The following is a 15,765-nucleotide window of genomic DNA, read 5'->3' as shown; positions in this document are numbered from 1 at the left end:
CGAGATACGACTGTATATGTATCACGCTGAAAATTTAATTCGTACGACTTTAATATGAAATAACAGTTACCTCCTCGCTTTGTCAGGTAGCCGCTGTGACACGTCACGGCGCTGCATCCTCTTGCGACACACGCTGCTGCAATGCAGAAAAATACTCAGTGTGGCTTCGTACTCGGTACCTGAAGCACAGAAATGCTAGCTAATTTAACTAAGAAAATACAAAATGCGGCTGCTACCATAATACTAGCGCCACCTTACAAAGATAATTTGAAATAACAAAAGTCGAACTTTTTAATGCCTCAATCTTGGCACTTTGCGGTAGGTAGGTAGGTTCCTAACTCGCTTTATAATACAAACAAGTGATGTGCAACCTATAATGGAATCGAACTTCTGCCGTGGGTCACAGCAGCCGGTTCTCTAGCAACTAGACTACGGTGTCTTTTTCTTCCTTTCGGTCAAAGTAAAACAGGTTAACCAAACAGACAAAACGAAAACTGCGACAAACAATATCAAAACATTTTACAGTTTGAACCGTAAGTCCAACTTGGCTGACATTGTTATTTAACATTCTCTGAGCGTTGTCAAGGGATCTACCCTCGACAGCCACTCAGGAACACAGCAATCATGCGTTCTAAATTTTCCTTCACAGAAAAATGGCAATATTCGCCAGGAGGGACAGATCGCGTTGAAGTGTATCGAGGACTGTTCAACAATGTCCTCGCGTCGATGACAAAATCAACGTCGAAAGTGGTGCTTAGTTTCCGGAGAAGTTCAGAAACTGGGACAAGCGGAATTCGGTGACTTGTAACCCATCATAGCCATCCTTGAAATTCCACACATTTACGTGGACAAAGACTTGCCTGATTTTCTGCAGATGATGATGCATAGTCCGAAGAACCTCCATTTTCGATGCCCGCGCTCATAGGAGGGTCGTTTTGTGGAACAAAATATTATCTAGAAATGTCTTGCGTGTGTGCTTCTGCATTTTCTCCTTTCAAGGCAAGGTCACTTTCGTGAAAACTGTCCTCGGATTGAGCATCCTCATGTGGCGAGGATACTTCACTAGAAGCATGGTTACTACTTTCATTAACCTACCATGATACTTATTGGACTGGTACTCGTGGCAACAGGACTGGCAGATATCGGTTCGTCATTAACTCTACGCCTCTTCTGACGGTCTGAAAGGTCAGCGTAACTTTTCTTCTTTATTGTGGACTTCATTATGAGCATAAAGAGCAAGCAGCTGCCCCTTCAGTGCTCACTCACCACAATGCAAACACCCGCGCCAGGGTTGATTGCACTCTCTTCTAACAGGGCGAAGCAAAAACAAAAACCAATGTCCGTTTTTCCCGCCAAAAAGCGGAAGAAAACAACAACAAAAAAATCAATAATTGTAGGCCGCTAGAACAAGCGATTTTAAACGTCTTCTAAAATCCGCCTTATAGAAAGATTTTTCCATCCCAATTGAATCCTTCTCGATGTTGACTTCTTCAATCTGGATTTTTGACGGTCAAGGCGAAATATCCATGAATAAGAATGATTATATCTCTTTTGTGCTAGCTGGGTATGCTGCGGCTATGCTACGGCTATCCAATTGAACTAACTAACTAGCAACGCTCATTGGCTGAAAGCACTGTCTCGGGCAGTCCGGGACTGCCAGGAACGGATAATCGAAGAGGCCCATTAACTGCCATGGGGTCTCGGTGGCAGTGATAGCAGGGGTGCAGCAGTAATGCAGCTAGTGTGTGAACATGGTCTGCAGATACTTCTGGAGTCTGAAGCTACTTATGAAAATTACTTTACGGCCAGTGGTGATGTCACATTGGCCACCACAACAATGGCCAACAGAGGCTACACGTGGCGTATGTCTGATGAAGAGACTTTATCAGAGTACCGGCATATGGCATTTTAGTTTGAGGGGACGCCATAAATTACCCGCAAAAAGCTAACCTTTGCGGGCAGAGCCCGATTGATCAGCCGGCTCATAAATGAGCCATGGTTTGGAGTGGTGCAACGTGCGGATGTGCGATCTGGTGAGGCTCTCGATGTAATTGTTGGAAAATTTTATCAAATTTATGACAAACACTACAACAAAGATTTACAGGTAGTGAAAGGCGGGCCGCACAAGGCGAACTCATGGTCCACGGACGACGCAATTACAAATTGAGAGAAGGCGCGTTCGGGCAATATGCGCATGGTATCAGAAAACAAGAGACCCAGAACCACGAAATGAACTGCGCGTTGCGTTTGTTAGAGCGCGTGTTGCGTGTACAGAAGGCAAATTGAAGACACCAAGGCACTAGCGTTTAAATTATTTTGCACTGAGAGCTCGCTACGCAGGTACAGAAGAAGAGCTCCTTCGAGAGCTCCAAAAGATGTACGTTGGAGATGCGAATAGAGAACGACTCCCGGATTACAGCGGCAATGAGAATCCTGATCTCGATTCCCCCATTACGGAGGCAGAAGTCAGATATGAACTTACCAGACTGAACCCGAAATCTGCACCAGGGCCTGATGGGATAACAAACAAAATGCTCAGAAACCTCGACGATGAATCCATCCGAGCTCTCACAGACTACATGAATAAGTGTTGGGAGCAAGGTGACATTCCAAGTCAATGGAAAGCAGCTCAAATCATCTTTATACCGAAGCCTGGAAAGAAACTACAACTGACAAACTTAAGGCCCATATCGCTAACATCCTGCGTCGGTAAACTCATGGAACATGTGGTTCTCACACGCCTCACGAGATACATGGATGATGGAGGACTTTACCCACATAGCATGGTTGGATTTCGACCAAAGTTATCCACGTAGGATATTATGCTCCAACTGAAACATCACATTATAGATGCGGGCGTGAAAACTCTAGATACCAAGGCGATACTAGGGCTCGATCTAACAAAGGCCTTTGACACTGTCACGCACAAGGCAGTACTACAAAATCTTCAAGAGCTGGATGTAGGACGTAAAACATACGCGTACATCAAGGACTTCTTGACGGATCGTACGGCAAAGATTACAATTGGGGGAACCAAATCGGAGGAGATCAAACTAGGGAATAGGGGTACTCCGCAGGGATCGATACTATCCCCCTTTCTCTTCAACGTGGCAATGATTGGTCTTCCTGCGAGACTCGAAAAAATAGAAGGACTCGGACACAGCCTATACGCGGACGACATTACCCTCTGGGTGGCGGCTGGAAGCGATGGGCATGTGGAAGAGATCCTCCAAACAGCAGTAAACACGGTCGAAGACTACATCAGAGACAAGGGACTGCGATGTTCCTCTCAAAAATCAGAGCTTCTGCTCTATAGACCCACATGCAGAGGTCGAAAAAGCATTAAGGAAAGGCCGGACGTTGTGGTCACAGTAGAGGGCACCAGGATACCGATAGTGCAGAGCCTAAGAATACTGGGACTCCGCATATCCGAAAACGGCCATAATGGAAAGCCATTAGACTACTGGATAATAGTGTTCACCAAACAATGAGACTAATAAAGCGGATAGCCAACAGAAACTATGGCATGAAAGAGCACTATCTTATTCGATTAATAGAAACATTCGTAATCATCCGTATTGTATATGTGGTCCCTTACCTTAAGCTCTACGCTGCGGAGAAAGCCAAGATAGAATGCATCATTAGAAGGGCGTATAAACAAGCCTTGGGACTTCCAGGAAATACGTCTAACGACAGGTTGCTAGCACTCGGAGTGCACAACACGTTAGACGAACTTATTGAGGCCCAGAGAGTGGCGCAGTATGAAAGACTTACGCAGAGTTTGACGGGCAGACACATCTTAGACGACATCGGAGTATCCTACGAAGCACAGCACGGACTGCGGGGAGACATCCCAATGAAAATAAGGGAACATCTCTCAATACTCCCAATCCCCAGAAACATGCACCCGGAGTTTCACGAAGATAGAAGAATCGCAAGAGCGAGAGCTCTCCACAAAAGATTCAGTAGTGCTAGGGACGTGGTCTATGTGGACGCGGCGGAGTACACAAATAGACAGAGTATGTCGATAGTTGCTACCAGTCTAGAGTGGCACTATAAAAACAGGAAAGGCTGAGGTGGCGGAGGAGGCTGCCTTAGCACTGGCAATAGCCTCCACGGAGGCCAACATCATAGTCAGCGACTCCAAGACCGCCGTCAAGAATTATGCCAAAGGAAGAATCTCGCCGGAAGCGCTACGAATTTTAGCCAACTATCGTGAAGATCGAGATATTTACATTATATGGGCACCCGCACACTCCTCCCTTCCAGGGAATGAAATAGCGCACAACCTGGCTCGAGAACTGACGGACCGAGCAGGTGACACGCAAATACTGGGAACGGAGAGAGACCGGATGACCAGCTTTACCGAAATAACCAAACACTATAAATTGGGCAGGGCCCGTTTCCCCCCCGGCACACTCCTCGCTAAGCAGACGGCAAGCGACAGCATGGCGCTTGTTGCAAACAGAAACATATCCGAACCCGGTGGCCTACCACCGTTACTATCCAGAACTTTACACCGATAGATGCAGATTCTGTCAAGAAAGGGCGGCTTTACAACACATGCTTGTCCTGGGACACCCACACAGAATAAAACGCACAAGACCAGAGAGCAGTGGGAGACCGCGCTGCTCAGCTCTGCACCGGAAGACCAAATTAAGGCAATCCAACAGGCCGAAGATGCCGCCAGAGCCCAAGGGCTCGAGGCCGTCATCTAGGTAGAGAGGCCTAGGCCTCACAAATCTGCTGTACAAAAATAAAGTTTATTCCTCCTCCTCCTCCTGAGAGCTCGAAAAAGAGCCTTTTCGGTGCCACGTTTAAGTCGGCGTTCGAAAAACTTGGACCACCGATTATATTGCCTGCCCTTCGAACGCCGGCGGGAGATATGACCGGCGACGTATTAGAATCCGCAGCATTACTGCTTCGCACGCAGGTTTCTCGAGATGATATCAGCCACGACACAACTCGACACAGGGCGTTTCGAGCGGGGGCCCCAGCCGTCTCGGCGGGAGCGACGATGTACCGTTCTCACTGGGCGAAATTGAACATGCCACGACATGGCAGGACTGGTTCGGCTCCGGGCCTTGACGGCATAACCCTTGCTATGCTAAAATTATTATTTGAATACCACTCGGGTTTTTTTCTACTCGTATTTAATTCGGCTTTGAAATTGGGGTATTTTCCAAAAGAATGGAACTAGGGGAGGGTGGTATTCATCCCAAAACCTGGACGACCACCAGACAGGCCATTAGTAATGAAGTCGCTTTTTGGAAAAATACTTGAAAGATGACTGAATTCGCGCTTATATTACTTCCTAAACTCTCACCACTTAATTCGTGACAGCCGATTCGGCTTCAGGCATGGAAGGAGTGCCGTCATGGCCCTGTACGCATTGCGTAACAGGCTGAGAGAACTAAAGGGATCAAAGAAACCGGCGGTAATGATCGCAATTGATTCTAAAGGCGCCGTTCATTCCGTGTGGCACCCGTTCGCTTTGTGCAACGGCATGCATGCCCGCGTAATATCTTCAACCTATACTTGAATAATTTTTAACTGGCCGGTCGGTAGTTTATAGATCAAACTTGGGGGACGTGTCTGAGGAGCCCACAAGGATCCCCGATTAGTCCACTTCTGTGGTTGTCCGGGAGCTTCTCGACTTGGAATTGCCGGGGGACGCGTTTGTACAGGCTTATGCGGATCACACGGTGATCGTTGTGCCGGGCGAAAGCCGAGCGGACATTGAAAGAAAGGCGGCGACGATATTAGATCGTGTTCACGAATGGTCGCAGGAGGCACGCGTGGAGCGTCGCCAAGTCTTTCTTTGTGGCGTTTCCCTACGGAAATGCGGCGGTGAGAGGGCAGGGACTGAAGGTGTGCTTGGGTGAAGGTCGGCTCCGGAAAAAAACAGCTTGAAAATTTTAGGAGTTGTCGATTGGGATTTCAGAACCATGTAGACTATATTCGCCAAAAGATGGAACAAAGCGTGCCCAAAATTTTAGCTTATTTCCGGCTGCATTATTCACTTAATCCTGGTACCATTCAAAATATCTATACTGTCAAGTAATTTTACCTGTTATCACCTATATGCTGCACCGGTGTGGTTGTCAGATTGCCCTGACAGTCAACTCAAGGAGAAGGATGAATCCATGCACCGAGTGCCGCTTCTATAGCAATAACTATAGCAATAACAGCAACCTTGGTTGTCCACAAGAAAAGTAGAAAGTTACCTGTCAAGAAAGGGGTTAGGCAAGGAGACACAATCTCTCCAATGCTCTTCACTACGTGCTTAGAAGAAGTATTCAAGCTCTTAGACTGGGAAGGCCTAGGAGTGAGAATCAACGGTGAATATCCCCGCAACCTTCGGTTTGCAGATGACGTCCTATTCAGCAACAACGGGGACGAATTACAGCAGATGATTTAGGACCTTAACCGAGAAAGTCTAAGAGTGGGGTAGAAGATTAATATGCAGGAGACAAAGATAATGTTCAATAGCCTGCCAAGGGAACAAGAATTCAGGATCGCCAGTCAGCCTCTAGAGTCTGTAAAGGAGTACGTTTGTCTAGGTCAATTACTCACAGGGGCCCTGATTATGAGAAAGAAATTTATAGAAGAATAAAATTGGGTTGGAGTGCATACGGCAGACATTGCCAAATCCTGACTGGGAGATTACCACTGTCGTTGAAAAGTGTACACTCATTGCATTGTACCGGTGCTAACATATGGGGCAGAAACTTGGAGGTTAACAAAGAAGCTCGAGAAAAAGTTAAGGACCGTACAAAGAGCGATGGAACGAAAAATGTTAGGCCTAACGTTAAGAGACAGGAAGAGAGCGGTGTGGATCAGAGAACAAATGGGGATAACCGATATTCTAGTTGACATTAGGCGGAAAAAGTGAAGCTGGGCAGGCCATGTAATGCGTAGGAATGATAACTGGTGGACCATTAGGGTTACAGAATGGATACCAAGAGAAGGGAAGCGCAGTTGAGGATGGCAGAAAACTAGGTGGAGTGGTGAAGTTAGGAAATTCGCAGGCGCAAGTTGGAATCAGCTAGCGCAAGGCAGGGGTAATTGGAGATCGCAGGGAGAGGCCTTCGTCCTGCAGTGGACATAAATATAGGCTAATGATGATCTACAGATACTCGCTCAAGCCGCGCCTCTTGCACTTGAGCTAGATCAAATTGTGGCCGAATTTCGGTTGTTTATTCAACGCCAGCCCATGTGTTTTGGGCCACAATACTACCAGTCTGATAAAGTAGAATTAAGGTATGACATCTGGAATGACCACCCATCGGAGAAGCAGATATATTTCCTTTTCGGCGACTAACATTTAGTGGGGCGTTATATAAAGCGATGGAGCCGGCCTTGCACATATTCGCTGACGGTTCGTATACCGAGAATTCTGCGGGAGCCGCGTATGTAGTGATGAGGGCTCAGCATCGAATACTATAAAAATAGGTGAATATCAAATACGAAATGCGAGTGGCGTGTATTGCGCGGAAGCGACCGCGCTTACAGAATCACTTGAGTATTTGTGTATACTATATATACAGGCACCTGCTGCCGTAATGTGTACTCTGACTGCCTGTCACATTTGTCGGCGGTTGCGGCTCTGGCGTCGACCGACGCGCGCGTGGTGCAGATCAAAAAAGCGCTTCGGCGGCTGTCTGTGAAATTCAACATTGACGTGTATCACGTGCGAGGTCACAGCAATATTTTAGGTATCGAACTTGCGGATGAGGCCGCACCTATAGCGCCGCGCGGTACGGGCTTCCAAGGGTGGCAAGGATCAGGTCAATTAAGAGCAAATTATACTCGCAGATGGAGCGTGACTGGTGCCGAAAATGGAGATAGCTGCTCCAGTTTACACTGGGCCCAATGCAGTCTCCGGTGAACTGGCCAGATTGGCGGTCCAGCGAAGCCTAGCGGGATGGAACGACCGGTTCGGGAGCCGTGGCTGGTGCATAACGTCCAGCGACTTGGACCCAGGCGTTCAATGCTTGGTCGTTTATGTTCAAGGAACCACCACACCGCTTTGGCTGGGGGTTCGTGGCTGACACCATGCTCTTATAACTCGAAGATACGAGACGCCCGTTGAGGCTGTCACAGCTAGCATCGGGCCTTCCCTGCATCTCTATGAGTGCCAGCATTCACCGGCCGGAGCCCTTGCATACATCTCAGTTAACTGGTGATGTTGCTTGGAGCGGGGTTACCCCATGATACATCCCTATCGAGACTTCGGTACGGACTTATTCAGTACAGTCTCATGCGTGACCACTAATCCCGGCTTACGGCGCCGGTCAGAAGACGGTTTGCTGGGGTCTGCTCGGCAGCACGCGCCCCGGCGGTGGCGTGGCCGTCTAAACCCGGGGCACACGCATTGGGAAGCGTCATATAACTCTTGATTGTCTCACAGCAGCGGTGTTGCGTTCGCGGTCACGTCCTGGCGCCGCTGTACGAAAATGTAGTTAAGTAAGACTACCCATTTGCGCGCCTGCTAATGCATGGCAGGCGTGCCATTTGGCTGTTCAGGACCAATCTGACGTGCCGGGGGCGGTGCTCGGGATGCTGCGGGCACTTTGACGTGTCCGCCGGCAGCTGTCATGGGCGCAGCACCCGACACTCGCGTCACCTATGATGTGACGATGCCGGCATTGGGGGCGCCCTGCGAACGCCTGCCCTGTGCCATTCAGGAGCTCAGTTCCCGCCAGTAATTATTTTCTATATATATATATATATATATATATATATATATATAGGCATCAATGTTGCCGAATCCGGCAACATTGATGCCTTCAGGTATAGAATATGTGGGTTTATGGACCAGTTGCCATGTCCCAAAAAGATGACGTGCTCGTGACGCCTGCGGCTGCAAGGATATTCCAAATCCGCCCCTAGGTTTGTGAGTGGTGGTGCTGGCTAACACTCCCAGGGTTCGTTCTAGTTGTGCAAACATAAATACTCCAGAAAGTGGATGAGAAAACGGCTTCGCAGTAGCTCAATGGTGAGAGCATCGCACGCGTAATGCGAAGACGTGGGTTCGTTCCCTACCTGCGGACAGCTGTTTTTTCAACCGTTTTCATTTCCATTAATTTATCATTTCTTTAATTGAATTCATAAGTACAGGTAGTTTCCCCTATGTTGTCCTTGGTGTCATTGTTTGTTGGCTTCTAATGATATATATATATATATATATATATATATATGCATAAAAGAATATCTTTTTTATTTCCCTTCTACATTTCTTATTAATTTATTTTGATCGTCGGGGCTTGCCCCAGTAGGTATCGATCCCTCTTTCACATTTTTGTTTGATAATTAACCGATTTTATTTTTTTCTGACTTCTAATTTCTACATGGTACTGGTTGACCCCGGCGGCACCTGCAGGTTTATGTGCAAGAAACCGATCTTCCTTTATTTGGCATTGACCATTTTATTTTTGTATTTTGCTTTCTTGTTATGTTATTCCACCGACACTTGTATGTATATAATTTCTGCCTTTGCGGTCATGATCGCCCGGTTGTCAGCATATGTATACGTTGATCACCTCATGCTTGCTATGCAGAATACTTTCAGGCAACAACCACCCGAGCTACCAACGTTCCATGGATACATTCTACAACATCATCATCTTCATCCCTATTTTTAACCGGGCACATCTCGATTTTTTATTATTTATATTCCATTTGACATTTCACCAAAATAAACGCTCTACGCGAGGAACTTGTGCCCTTGCTGATCGAACCTTATAGGATACAGGAATTACCGTGCCCACATTTTGTTTTCCAATTGGTTCTTCTTGAAGATATGCGCTTTGGGTATTATTTCTTACCCCAGTTCATTTTCTTTTCATTGGATTACGCCTGTTCTTGCAACCGTAGGAACGGGCTTTTGCCTCCATTTATTTACTTTATTTTCACACTCACCGAGCGAACAGACTTTGAAATGGGGCGAAATGCAAAAACACCCGTGTACCGTCAATTGGGTGCACGTTAAAGAACCCGGCGTCTCCCACTATACGGCGGGCCTCGCATTCATATCGTCATTTTGGCACGTAATACTCCAGAATTTGAATTTTATTCCGAAACATAAAAAAGTGCGAAACACCTGGAATTGACATTAGATCAGTAACACATAATAGTTGCACTTAACGTCGGAGCAGTTCCGACATTTTCAGTACAATATTGGTGATGCTGGCTGTTAGTGCCGCAAAGTCTCGTGCCTGTGGTAAGAGAACTGGCGGGAGTACGAATTCAGCGCCCGGACCGTGCCCTCGGAACGTACTGTGTGCATCTCACGGGGGCTGCTCGTACTGCCAGTAAAATGACGCAGACGTCGCCATTCTCCTAAGACGACTTCTTACTGAACGCGAAGCTTGACGCGCTTCGTGCCTTGGCGCCGTCTGCTCAGCTGACGAAAGCTTAGCCCTGCTCAAGTCACATTACATTGATTCGCTCGTAAGCCAGCAATGGCATTTGCAGCGCGAGTATATACTACCTGCAGTAATAATCGAAGAAAACTTCGGTGCTTGCGGCTGCCTGACCGGTCGCTTGCCGGTGTAGAGTGACCTGGAATATGGGAGAGTGTCCAAAGCGCCGCGCGAATGTATGGGAGGAGCGAGGACCGTTTTGTGTGAACTCCCGCGGCGCTGCTGTAGACTTCAGACTCTGCCCAGGCGGCGCTGCGGATGGATGGATGGATGGATGAATGGATGAATGAATGAGGCTGAACCCTTTAAACCGGGCGGTGGCATACGCCACCTAGCCATGACTATTAACATATTTTGTACTTTGTGGTGGGTGAAATTTCACCCCTGCCTTGATTTTATCCACCAATCAGACAACCTCTGTTTGGTTATTTCTACCCGCTTAAAGTCCAATGCTTTGAAAAAATCAGCCCCGTTGCCTTGCACTGTAGGGTTAAGCCCTTTACAGAAAAGTATGAGGTGTTCAGCCGTTTCCTCTTCTTCTCCACACGCACAGCACAACGTGTCTATACCTTGGTACTTGACTCTGTACATCTTAGTCCGCAATGCTCCCGTCCTGGCTTCAAACAACGAAGAGCTTCACCTAGAATTATCGTAGATATTTTCTTTGGCAATTTCTTGCTTGAAAGTTCGGTGTGTTCCCAGTGCTGATTTCGTCTGCATCCCTGTTTTCCACAGACCCCTCTCTGTTTCCTTAACATTTTTCTTAACCGCTGTTTCCTGGTTTGCACCCCTCCTGCAGTCCAAATATTTGATTGACAGTTTTCTGGTCAGCTTCCTCCATTTTGTATCAACATTCCTCATGTACAAATAACTGAAAACTCTCCTTGCCCACCGCTTTTCTGCATTTCTCTCAATCTCTCCTGAAATTCTATCTTGCTGCTGGCTTCCCTGCCCTCGAATGACGTACATCCCATGTCACCCTGTACCCCTGATTTGGTGTATTTCCGTGTGCTCCCAGAGCCAGTCTACCTACCCCTCGCTGCTTAACTTCCAACCTTGCTCGAACCTCTGATCTCATGCACAGGACCGCATTGCCTGAAAGTTCGGTATGTTCCCAGTGCTGATTTCGTCTGCATCCCTGTTTTCCACAGACCCCTCTCTGTTTCCTTAACATTTTTCTTAACCGTTGTTTCCTGGTTTGCACCCCTCCTGCAGTCCAAATATTTGATTGACAGTTTTCTGGTCAGCTTCCTCCATTTTGTATCAACATTCCTCATGTACAAATAACTGACTCTCCTTGCCCACCGCTTTTCTGCCATTTCTCTCAATCGCTGCTCAAGTTATATCTTGCTGCTGGCTTCCCTGCCCTCGAATGACGTCCATCCCATGTCACCCTGTACCCCCTGATTTGGTGTATTTCCGTGTGATCCAAGAGCCAGTCTACCTACCCCTCGCTGCTTAACTTCCAACCTTGCTCGAACCTCTGATCTCATGCACAGGACCGCATTGCCGAAAGTCAAACTAAAGACCATCACCCCTTTCCAAATCGCTCTCACCACTTCATAGCTATTGTAATTCCACAGTGTCCTATTTTTCATCACAGCTGCATTTCTGCTACCTTTAGCCGTCACATATTTTTCATGTTCCGTTAGGTACTCAGCCCCATTTTTTATCCACACTCCAAGATATTTGTACTTATCCACCACCTCCAGCGTAACCTCCTGTATCCTATGCTCGCTGCCCTGATTATCATTAAAAGTCATGACTGCCGATTTTTCTTTACAAAACTTCAAACCTAAGCTATCTCCCTCTTTACTACAGATGTCCATTAATCTCTGCAAGTCTTCCTTGCTGTCAGCCATAAGTACAATGTCATCCGCATGGTAATGACTGTTTAATCGATTCTCCTTGCTTGAAATAGGAAAGGTTGAAGCCAAGTCCGCTCCTCTCTAATTTTTTCTCTAATCCTTGTAAATACAGCATGAACAACAGAGGTGACAGAGGGCACCCCTGCCTAAGCCCCTGCTGTATCTCTATAGGCCCAGATACCTTGTTTTCCCATTTTATAAGCACCTTGTTACTTTTATACATATCTTTTAAAAGATTTCTTACTCCATCTTCCACATCTAGAGTGCCCAGTATGTCCCACAAATCCTTTTGGATTAGACTGTCTTAGGCTCCCTTGATATCCAGAAAGGCAAGCCATAGGGGCCTGTGTTCCTTTTCTGCTATTTCAATACATTGTGTCAATGAGAACAGATTGTCTTCTAACCTTCTTTGTTTTCGGAACCCATTTTGTAGTTCCCCCAGCACCTCCTCGCTCTCCACCCATGCCTGCAGTCTGTCCTTTATAATCTGCATCACCACCCTGTAAACCACTGACGTCACTGTTATGGGACGGTAGTTGTTTATGTCGGCTTTGTCCCCCTTTCCCTTATATATCATACTCATCCTGCTCAGTCTCCACCCGTCGGGGGCTTTACCGTCCATTATCATTTTTCTCACTGCCTCTCTTAATGCTTTCTTAGATTTTGGGCCCAATGTCTTTATCAACATAATTGGGATGCCATCAGGACCTGTCGACGTGCTACTAGGAACCCTCTTCTCTGCCCTTTCCCACTCGCTTTGTGCCAGTGGAGCCACTGCACTGACTAGTCCATCCTCACCTGATTGAGCACATGCTATGTTTCGTTCTTTAAATTTTTCTGTCATCATTGTTCTTATATGTTCCATTGCCTCATCTCCCTCTAGTCTAACACCTTGAGCTGTAACTATAAACCTCTGCTCTAGGCTAGTCTTATTACTCAAGGAGTTGAAAGGCTTCCAAAATTTCTTCGCTGCTTTTCTATCCTTTTTGTTTACTTCTGACAACCATTGGCTCGCATTTCTTCTGATCTTCTCATTGATCAAATGGGATGCTTCCGTTCTACAGTTTAAAAAACTCTTCCATTTTCTGCCTACATCAGTTTCTGGTTCACCCCTCTGCTTTGAATATCTGTGTTCCCTGGATGCTTCCTGACGTTTCTCTATGGCCTTCTTAACCTCCTCATCTCACCAGCTCTTGGGTTTACGTCTTCTGTTCCCTTTTTTCCTGACTCGTACCTTAGCAAGCTCTAGCTCAAATAGCCCTGTTAAATTTGCATATGTCCATTCTGTTTTTGTATCCTCTGAAATTACTTCCTCAATTTGCTGGGTTGCTATTTCAAGCTGCTTTTCCGAGTAAAATATCCCACCTGGTTGTTCATCTTGCCTCCTACCTACTTTCATTTCTCTTCTAAAACTCACCTTAATACGTTTGTGATCACTACCTAGACTTCTGGAGCCATATTCATCCATGTTCATTACATTTAGCCTATCGTGCATCCTATGTGACATTAGTGCATAATCTATCATCGACTGCATGGCTCCCTAACTCCCATGTTATGTGCCCTTCACACTTCTCAGTACTGTTGCATACAACTAAGTCATGCATTTCACACATATCCAGCATCATGTTGCCTGTTGAGTCTGTGTACCCGTCCATGTCTTCCACGTGTGCGTTCATATCTCCTAGTATAATAATCTCGCATCCTTCTCCTAGCTCATTTATGTCACTTGATATGCATTCCAGCATTTTTTTGTTTTCCTCTTTGGCATTAGCTCCTGTCCACAGGTATACAAAGCCAAGGAGTGTCTGCTCTCCTGCAACTTTCCCTTTTAGCCATAAATGCTCCTTGCATTCCTGTTTGACCCTTTGCCAGTTCATACTTTTATGAATGAATGCACCAATTCCACCCCCTTTTCTGCTGCCCTCTGTTCTATTGCAATATTCCCATGCATAGTCAGGATTACAGGGAGGTTGCTCCATGTCCCTAAGATGTGTCTCCACAAACCCGTATACCATCAGCTTTTCTTGCCTTAGTTGCTCGTCTATCTCCTCCCACTTCAGCCTATTCCTGCCACCTTGCATGTTAATGTACCCTATGTCAGAATGACCTTGCCCCTGGTGCTTACGTCTATTTCTTCTACCGATTCTACGTTTCTTGAATCTTGGAGCCTCTCTGGGTCCGTCTTCGTCTACACTGGTGGTCTTAGGGCTCTGGGTCACCCCAAAAAAGCCGTAGCTTGGCGCCCTATCCTACTACCTACGCTCCCGCCCGTGGTACCACTGTAGTGAATGCCATCCTGTGCAAAAGGGTGGGAGCCAGACTCGTACACTTCCCGGTTTACCTCCATTATGCCGTACCCAAGTGGTCTGCTCAGACCCCTAATGACCCGGTTAGCCTCAAGCACCCTCCATTCCATCCCGCTAGCCTGGCCCCGGACATGTGGGATTGTGCATATGGTCACATGCACATTTGCAGAGGTTTCTCTGAGTTTACGCAACCCAACCTCTAAATGTCCGTTTAGGTTCTGGCTCCTTCCTTTCAGCACATCGTTGAGAGCAGCATGGATAATGACCAGAAGTTCATGCTCCATGTTGTTCCATACCGCCTTCTGAGCTTTTGCCATTGCATCAACCGTGCACTTCCCTGACTGGGCCTCCACCGTCACCCGCCCGTCTGCCTTCACTGTTGTAAGGACGCCCTCCTCAACCCTAGCTACGTTGGAGTCCGCCACCACTAGGACCCTTCGCTCTACACGTTTGCCTCCCGCCTGCGATTGTCGTCCTCCAGTTCGCGCTAGCTGGTTCTCCACCCGCCGTGCGCCACTGACACGTGACGATGTGCTCCCTGCCGTTCGTCCCTTCCCACCCGAAGCCTGCCGCACTACATCGCTGTAGAGTTGTGGAACCGCCGTGTTGCCGCCGGCTCTCGCCTGCTGTTCAACGGCCCCTAGGCGTCCCTCCCTGCTCTCATGGCATGCCTCTGCCTGAGTCTCCGCGCCGTCCCCGCCGCCCGCCTGAGCTGACCCGGGATTACGCGCCGCCTGTGCCATTAGCGCCTCCACCCGCTCTTCCAGCACGGCCCGCTTTTCCCATTCTTCTTGTAGCTCGCCAGCTATTCGCTTTACCAGGACGGCCTCGGCCCCCTCCCTGTGAAGCAACTCGCCGATCCGAGTTTCGAGCTCAATTCGCCGCTCTCGCTCCACCTTCAGCTCCCCTTTGAGCTCTTCCACACTAGCTGCCCATTCCCCTTCCATTCGCCGCACAGCCGCCTTAAATCCTTCAGACGACCTGCACGCGAAGCTAGCCTCCTCAGCGTCGGCTAAACTGGCGAAGTGCGTCTCGTCGAAATAACACCAACGTTTGCACTCCTCGCATTGCACCAGCTCGTCATCACCCGTGTCCTTCCTAGCCTGCCGCACCATTGTCCGCCCGACCACCTAACGAGAAAGCCCACCAAAATAGCTGAAGAAA

The 15,765-nt window shown here is 47.7% G+C and overlaps 1 protein-coding gene across 1 annotated transcript; it reads right to left on the bottom strand.

Moving 5' to 3' along the window:
* Positions 1 to 14,510: 14,510 nt before the first annotated feature.
* LOC119454584 (uncharacterized) lies at positions 14,511 to 15,548 on the bottom strand. The gene has a single exon (XM_037716479.1). It carries the CDS (start codon positions 15,546 to 15,548, stop codon positions 14,511 to 14,513), a length of 1,038 nt encoding a protein of 345 aa, XP_037572407.1.
* Positions 15,549 to 15,765: the final 217 nt, after the last annotated feature.

The sequence above is a fragment of the Dermacentor silvarum genome, chromosome 1, assembly GCF_013339745.2.
Source record: "Dermacentor silvarum isolate Dsil-2018 chromosome 1, BIME_Dsil_1.4, whole genome shotgun sequence".
In the NCBI taxonomy this organism is placed as follows: Eukaryota; Metazoa; Arthropoda; class Arachnida; order Ixodida; family Ixodidae; genus Dermacentor; species Dermacentor silvarum.
Note: the sequence above shows the minus strand (reverse complement) of the source record. Positions and strands in the feature narration are given on the sequence as shown.